General features: G+C 33.9%; 1 protein-coding gene across 1 annotated transcript; it reads left to right on the plus strand.

The window, feature by feature from the left end:
- The first annotated feature begins 4,241 nt into the window (after positions 1-4,241).
- Positions 4,242-8,461, plus strand: LOC116137655 (ankyrin repeat-containing protein NPR4-like). Its single transcript, XM_031423340.1, has 6 exons — positions 4,242-4,856; positions 6,315-6,464; positions 6,564-6,632; positions 6,817-6,861; positions 7,069-7,589; positions 7,674-8,461. Exons 2-6 carry the CDS (start codon positions 6,368-6,370, stop codon positions 8,304-8,306), a joined length of 1,365 nt encoding a protein of 454 aa, XP_031279200.1. The 5' UTR covers positions 4,242-4,856; positions 6,315-6,367; the 3' UTR covers positions 8,307-8,461.
- The last annotated feature ends 237 nt before the right edge of the window (positions 8,462-8,698 follow it).

Here is an 8,698-nt window from a genome sequence, read left to right on the forward strand (position 1 = left end):
TATTTTTTATATCATTCCTGTATTTTTCATTTAAATTTTCTTTGACTTTAAAAGGTGAAGCCTTAATTTCTACTCCTTTATAGGGAATCTTTACTTCTGTTAAAGGTGGATGAATTGACTCTATCCTTCATTATCTTTTCCTCTTGCGATTTTCCACTGTTTTGTTTTATTTGACATTGATTGTTTTTTCATTATCAAACCATTGGAAGAAAGGTATAAGAATTTGGTGTGTTTTCATAGAGTTGTAATAATTTTGTTGAATTAGATCTCTTTCTTTTTATTAAAGTTTTGAAGATATTTCTCTTAATTCTTGATTATCTTTTGAATAAAAATCATTTCTAAGAAGTTTTTGTCAATATAAAATTTTCATAATGTTTAACTCTGGCAAATCTGTCATTTGGGAATAGTTGGAGACATTCTTTGTGATGTCTCTTCCCCATCTTGTTGGGAGGGTGTTTGAACTGAATAATAGGTTGTGGCATTTTGAGAATTATCAATTCCTTGAATATTGTTTTAACCTAGGCTAGGTCTAAGGGGTATCTTAACACAAAAAATCTTCTTTGTTCAGAGGATCTTTGGGATGTAATCGGGATGAGGATAAGTGTGAGTCATCAAACTTATTATTGGAGGCCTACTAAACCTAATCTGAACGCTTCCATCAGATTTTTAGTTATTTTTCAGTTTCTGTATTTTGGATTGGTTGTTAAAGGTTTGGGAATTCTCATTTCTAAAGGATAATTGCGTTAGCTAATCCCCAATCCTCTGGTAAAGTTATTTGATCCCAATTGATTGTTTTAGGAACTGTTATGTTTGATCTTGTTAAGTAAGTTTGAAATAACACTGTGTGGCCTTTTGGTCATGATTAATGGCTCTAGTTTCAAAAGCTGATTGCATTACTTTATATTGGATCCTATAAATGGCTGCTATAGGGATGGTTCTCGATTTAAGTCATAATTAAACATTTTAATATTTAAAGTTAAACGTCTAGTATATTATGGTCATCTAACAGACTATGAAATCAAGATAACATTGAAATAATTGGTCCATCAGACAGGCTGGATTCTATTGTTCCTAATAGAGAATCTCTAAATCTTAGCCATCTACAATCTCTTAAACACAAAGATGGCAGTGTCTAAGCCTTCAATGCTTAGAGGTTTGATTCCTATTTGGACAAGTCCTATATAAGATAATTATAACTCTTTTTTGTATTTTTTAACCATTTCCTTGATAATAATTGAGTGATTTGAAGAGAATTGTTTATCTTAAGAGTTTTTTCTTCTGTTTTAATTATGCATTTTGATTTGTTTAAAGGGTTAACTCTGTTGAACTTGATAATTTTCCTTCTTTGTAAACATCTGTTACAGAAATTTTGGGAATGTTCCATTTATCAAAATGTTTTTGTAAATCTTGAGGTCTTATCACCTGTTTATCTTTTTGTGTACAAGCATGACTTGTTTCAATTATGTTGTCATTTTGATTTATACAAATCTCTTCTTGATGAACAATCTGTTTATCTCTAGTATTTGAACTGGAAGTAGACATTGATCTAGAAAAGTTTTCCATTTTGTATATCACCTATTTCTTCCCTACAATGGTTATCTAAGGGACATACAACGGAAAAATCCTATAGCCCTACACAACCCAAAAGATTTGGTACTCAAAATATTAATAAACAAATTTTACAATCCTAATCCCTGCCTCCTCCCTAGCTCTGATACCAGAGGGAACAAGAGCGTTGCACACAAAGAGAGATATGCATAGATTAATAAAAATTAATAACTTAAAATAACTTAATTTAAATAATCTTACAACTTAAGAAGACAACGGCGCAAGCCGCATAGAAATCATATAGAAGTGAGATTAACACTTAACTAGGTAACGGCGGCAGTGCCACACTGAAACCAAATTAAGTGATGAACAAAAATTTAAAGAAACAAAAACACAAATAAAACTTAAATAATATTACAAATAAAAACTTAAATAAACATTAAAATCAAACATGATGAATGATTAATAAAAGAACTAGAACTTGAAAGATTAAAAAAGAATAATCAAAGAACTTGAAAGATTAAACATTGAATATTGTTGAAAAAATTTAACTTACATGAAAGCTTTCTTTTTGGAGAGCTTTTTGGAAGTTTACATCAAAGAAAGTGAAAGAGAAAGTTTAGAATTGGCTTGGCAAAAGCTTGGTTCACATTGCACGGGTCCCCCTAATTTATAGAAACCTTATCTCACTATAGCATCACACGATAACTATTTGAGTGAATATTTTATTCTTTTTTTTTTTTTTTTTTAAATTAAACATTAAAGGTCTCTCTTGCAGGAATCTCTGACTCTTCAATATTATGCCAGATATTCTCTGAAGTTGATGTCGGTTTTTTGGCTATCTTCTTTTGAGAGAAGCGTAATTTCGAACTGTTTGGAATAAGTTAGATATTCCATAACAGTCATCTTCATTGCTCTGGGCGAGATTGATGAGGCACTAGAGCTTCGGTAAGATTCTTCTCCATCTTCTTCTTCTGCTTCTCTTCTTCATCTTGAGTTGTGAAAGAATAGTCTTGAGGTGTCTTTAGTTCTTGTTTTGTCTGGCTCCTGCTAAGGATACGGCGCCACAATCTTTTTCTATAAAAAATTGGCAATTTCAGGGGTAATTGCCTGAGTTTGATGAGGTGAACTTGAGAGACAAAGTTGGATTTTTTCTTTGGACATGTGGGATGCATCAATTTCCCACCACTTGACTTTAAATTTCCAGATCAAATTAGGGATATTGCTAATATTTTGGACATTTTCATATTCCCATTATAAAATCCACGAGAGGTGGAACTTTGCTGAGAAATGAAGTGATGGAGGGAAGTTTGAATCTGCTTTGGAAACTTTGAACTTGAGCTTGAACTCATTGAATCCTTCATGGACAATTGGGGGTATGATTTCAGGAATTAATCCAAAATGATCCCACCACTAGGAAAACCAATTGGATATTTGAATAAAGTGTTCCTTTTGAAGTAAATCATCCAGGAGTGCCTGTGATGACTATTTTGGAGAAGAGTGATCTGTTCCAGGCTCTTTGATAGTCCAGTAATTATATCCAGGCGGGTCAAAATTTTGGAAAAAAAAATTGAATTGGTTTGGGTTGGATCCCCAATCAGAAGGACAAGGATTTTCATAATATAAGGTTGAATGAGTATAAATCCCGGTTGGTTTTTATCCTCATAGTGTTTAAACTCACAAGATTCAGAATCAACAAGAAGAAATTCATAAAAAATTTAGTTTTCCTTAAATCTTCAGGGATAAAATGAAAATTTTTTGGAAAATTTTGTTGAACTAATGTGTTAGGGTTTTCAAAATCATAACCTTCTTCGAAAACCAAAGATTAGTTGCAATTCCTTTTTGAATATTTTTTGTCCTGGTTTAAGGGTTTTAATGGTGTAGCTGCAGGAACAAGTTCCTTGTTTTTTGAAAGAGCAATTTGAGCTACCTTTTGCAATGCTTATGAAAATTTTTCATATTGGGAAATTCTTGGGAATTTTTGGAAGAGTTTGAGGTTCTTTAATTTTCAAATCTCATTTTTTGTAAAGTTGGTGTTAACCCATCATAGTTAAGGCTGCTTCTGGACTTTGTTGAAAAGAGCTGATCCATTGGATTTGCCTGTATTTGTTAGACTCTGAGAAGAGTTTGTTGAGGCTTTGCCTTTTCCTTTTGATTGTTGCCCTCTCTTGGCTTCTTCTTCACATATGAGTTCATACCATGATTTGGTGTTTGTGGGCTTTTGGCATAAGAAGCCTTTGATTGTTTTTGAGTGATTGGAGGGTTGGCTTTTTGGGAGGCATGATGGTTATCTCCCCTGAAGGAACTCCCTGGTGAGGAAGTCAAGCAGGAATCAGCTTCTCCTTTGATGTATTCAATGTCAAAATCAAACACACATAAAATTGCACACAAATGTTTTTTCCATATATATATATATATATTTATATATATATATATATATATATATATATATCCCAAAGTTCTCTTCATTGTGATACACAGGTTCTGTGTTTTACTTGCCTGAGTGCATGTAAAACATGTTACACACACTGGGAGACAAAGGGAACATGCATTTATCACCTCTCAGCCGGAAGGCCTTAACTTTGCCTTTATTAATTCTCAATCTTTGCACTTTATGTTAATAGCAAACGAACGATACCACTTATTAAGAAGGAATACAAGAGAGTGCATAAAACAAGGCACCAATTCATCACCACCTCTCACAGTATCACACACAACACTTCTTCCTCGTCCTCAAAGTGAGAGAGATATGGGTAAGTCTTTGCATGTCAGGAAGAAGAGGAATCTCTTGAGAATTCCATGAGAAACGGACAGACCTTATAAAGCAGCTTCCAAAAGGAACTGGCAAATCTTCAAGGCTTCTATGAAAGCCATCCTGAAGCCTTGTTCTATCCTATGACGATCGAAAGACACTGCATTTCACATTGCGCATCGCAGGGAGACACAAATCTGATTCGAGAATTGCTTGGAATGATCGGCGAGCCCTCCAAGATACGTGAGGTCTTGACGCAATTAACGGACGAGCATGGAAACACTGTACTGCACGAAGTGGCGGCCATTGGCATGTTAGAGCACAGCTTTTATGGTGAGCAAACTCCGGGAGTCTTGTGAGGGGACCGGGAACTGGAACATCACTCAAGGTTAAAAACAAATTAGGTGAGACCCGCTGTATAGGGCTGCTGCACTTGGCAACAAGAAGGCGCAATATTTGGCCAGTGAAATTAAAAAGTTGGTGGCAATATTCGTGGTCACTTCTACAGATTGATCAGATAACTATCCTTCATTTGCTGTCTTGGGCCAACACTTTGGTATCCTCTCTTATTTATTATGTTCTTTACATTATATAATATATCAACTACAAATGTTAATTAAATATATTAGTAATATTTGGTAGATGTTTATAAAGAGGTGGGAATTTATGAAAAAATATATTTTCAGTCCCTTTCATATAATTCTATACTTTAGGTCAGGTACTTAGTAGAATTAAATATTTCATTGTATAGAACATTAATACATCTACGCTACTAATTAAAAGAAGAAAGAGAAAAAAAAAAAAAAAAAAGAGAGGAATCTAATTTGGTATTCTTTGCAACCTTAGATGGATCAAAATCTCTCTGTCTAAGAATATAAATTGAACTCAAAACTTTTATACTAATGAAGTCATCAACATACTATAAATTGGGAATGTTGCTGAGTGGTGTTCTTGTCCTTGGGAATGTCGTGGATTGTTTTTCTTTTGGCAGACTTCTTGTTGTTCTCCTTGGACCTGCTGTTTAGTAGTCCGGTCTGCTTTTTTAGGCCTCTCCGGATTACTTGCTGTATTGAGGATTGTACTAAATCCTTGTCTTTTGCTGTCTTCTTTTTGCTGGGTTCTTGGGAATGTCGAAAGACTCGTGGTCTCTTGTAGAGACTTAGCTCATTTGTCTGGTTTTTAGAATAGTATCTATTCTCAGTATGATTTAATCAATTATAACAATTTTGAGAATGTATTTGTATATTTTTTAAAAATTATTTTGATAGTTTTTTAATCCTTATATTTGTTAATTTAACTAAACACTTATATATTAAAAATTATAAATTAACAAAATCACTCTTACCCATCTAACTATTACTGACGTCGACCCTCACCGCTAGACGGTGGTGAAGTCACTTTCGTATGTCGTTTCGGTAACTTTCAGCCACCATCTACGGTGATGGCTGGTTGCCAACAATAGTTAAATGTAAGTGTTTTTGTTAATTCATAAACTTTTATTAAAAAAAAATTTGTTGAATGTTTTGAGTTGAATAGAATTATTGTATTTTGAATTGAATAGTTAGTATTAAATAAATATGTATTTCATGGATGAATAGAATAGTAGGATAATATGATAGGATTCGAAAAGTTAAACAAAAAGGGGGTTACCTTTTGGGGTCTCATTCTTTCTTTGTTTTTAATATATTACCTTTTACCCAAAAAAAACATAACTATAAATTTATTAGATTAAATTGATACTATTTTAATTTAACTTTTAGTTTTTAATTTTGGGAACCACCACAAAGAAGTTATTATGAGAAGGAAAACACACTCCCCTTAAAATCATTGACATTCTTTACCAACCATTATATATTTGTTTGATTTACTTCTTTCTAGCTTGTATTTAGGAACATGCATGCCTTTAATTGTTCTATTTTTTTAGTTGATATAAAAGATGTAGAAATAGCTATGTAAGGTGCATGTTTAGAAGCAACTAGATTAACTGATAAACTCCTATGTGGCTTACATACAGAAACCGCTTTTTGGTTACTGAAAAAGGCCAGGGAGCTTGGACAAGCTAAGGAAATGAATGGCCTGACATGTCTTCACCTACTAGCTTTAATGCCGTCTGCTTTCCCGAGCACCAGCCGAATGGGCAGATTAAAGAAATTCATCTATTCTTGTATGTCTTCTTACTAATCAAAACTTATAGGCTTCATAGATACATTGTTGGATAGCTATCAAAACACGTTTAATGTAGATTATATTTCTTTTTGAAAAGGCCTTCCAAGTATCCCAGAAGATGAAGATGACGAGGATGAAGATGAACTTGGATCAAAGAACCAAATAGGTAATGTGCTTCGTTTAGATGTTGCCATGAATTTTAGTGCATGCTACAGGTACAAACAGGTAATAATATATACATATTTGCAAAAATAGGCGTCCTCATGAGTCTTTCTTTTTTATGCTTTAACACTTCCATTTATATAGTTCTGCATATAAAAGTGTTATGACTTAATGCAAAATTTATGCAGCAATTTCAAGGATGTTTACTGCCATTTGGAAAAGAATCACTGAAGGTATGACCTCATCATAATCTCCTTTTTTGTATTTTTAGAGCTAAAATGCGGATATATTAGTTCCGTGATGTATAATACTTATTGAAACAAAAAATTTCTTTAGAGGTCAGTCTACCAAGTTGACCGGATGCATTTTATACCTATACCACTTAATGGAAATAGGGTTCGTATTCTAATAGCATAATTTATTATATCTCTAATGATCAGGCTTGGAATGGCCAAAAATGGAGGAAATTTGGAAGGAAAAGCGAAATCATGCATTTTCTAAAAGACTGGTCAAGTTGCTGGTGACGCAAGATGTTTCATGGAATGCTAGTTTCCTAGCACAAGACATCACGATTTCCATTGGATTAGGCCAAGGAAGGAAAGCCGAAGGCACCAGTGAAGTTATCCCTTTAGATAAGACGCTTTCATCTCCTGAAACTCCTCTAATCATGGCAGCTCGCACAGGAATAAAAGAGATTGTCTATGAAATACTCAAAGAATATCCTGAGGCTGTCGATCACGTTAGTGAAAATGAACAAAACATATTACATGTAGCAATCATGCACCGTAATGAGAAAATCTTCAACCTTATACAGAAAAAGGTAATAAATCTACACAGGTTTGCTTCAAAAATTGACCATAATGGCTACACCATATTGCACCATGTTGCAGATATGACATATTATCATGCAACCCGCCCTGGTCCTGCCTTTCAATTGCAAGAGGAATTGGAATGGTCCAAGGTGAGCCTCTACTAGTTTCTATTGTTTCCATTTATTTACTAAATAATTTGTGTTGTAACGGCACCTTGAATTTGTACTGTTCAGCGTGTGAAAGAAATAATGCCTAATCATTATGATATTCACCGCAACAAGAACAACATGACGGCGGAAAAGCTCTTTGAAGAAAAACACAAAGAAAAACTAAATGACGCAAAGAAATGGGTAAAGAAAGTCGCCAGCTCATGCTCTGTTGTTGCGGTTCTCGTCGCCTCTGTTGTTTTTGCGGCTGCTTACACGGTTCCTGGAGGTACTAATAAGCGAGGACTTCCAAATTTTCTCGACTCTTCTCTCTTCTTAGTGTTCACTATCATGGACGTGATCTCTTTAGCCAGCTCTTTCACTTCGCTAGTGATGTTCCTCTCAATCCTGACCTCCCCTCTCAAGATGAAAGATTTCCGTGTCACTCTTCCTCAGATACTGACCATTGGCTTCACCTTCCTCTTTATTTCCGTGATAACAACTATGATTACTTTCGCAGTCTCCCTTTTCCTTATCCTTCGTCATATGGACAAGCGATGGACTTTAAGTCTCGTTTTCATATCTTCTTTGATTCCGGTGCTGGTATTTGCAGCGATGCATTTTCGTTTGTATGCCCAGTTTATGGAAACTCTGAAAGAAAACTTCAAGGAAAATGTTTTAAAGAATCTTTACCGGAAGAAGAATAAGAAGACGAATTGAGATATGTTTGGGAGCTACAGCTAAAATCCTATGTATCTTTCTATTATTTTTTGTTTAATAATGTGTTTGTGTAAAAGTTTGTTATACAATGATGTGGCTGGATTTGATGAATTGGTGTGATTAATAAGAAACTTTTATAATATATATTGAGTAAATGTTTTGTATAAAAATTTATGATACAAACTCATCGTACAAACTAAAATTCATACAAATTAATGCCGTGACAAATATTCCATATTAATTTGTTTCAATTTCCGATCCTATCGTAATATACATAAATTTGTGCGAATCAATTTGTTTAGGAGTTCGCATATAGTATTTATAATTATTAATCTACTAACCCGTTCTCACGTAATCACATAATGTAAACTGTACTTAGTCTCTCCTGGAGA

Source organism: Pistacia vera, unplaced genomic scaffold, assembly GCF_008641045.1.
Source record: "Pistacia vera cultivar Batoury unplaced genomic scaffold, PisVer_v2 Contig331, whole genome shotgun sequence".
Taxonomy (NCBI): domain Eukaryota; kingdom Viridiplantae; phylum Streptophyta; class Magnoliopsida; order Sapindales; family Anacardiaceae; genus Pistacia; species Pistacia vera.

Excerpts from the sequence above, each read along its gene's own strand:
- LOC116137655 (XM_031423340.1), top strand. The coding sequence starts at position 6,368 with ATGAATGGCCTGACATGTCTTCACCTACTAGCTTTAATGCCGTCTGCT. Across the intron at positions 6,633-6,816 it reads TGGATCAAAGAACCAAATAG|CAATTTCAAGGATGTTTACT; the intron begins GTAATGTGCTTC and ends AAATTTATGCAG. Across the intron at positions 7,590-7,673 it reads AGGAATTGGAATGGTCCAAG|CGTGTGAAAGAAATAATGCC; the intron begins GTGAGCCTCTAC and ends TGTACTGTTCAG.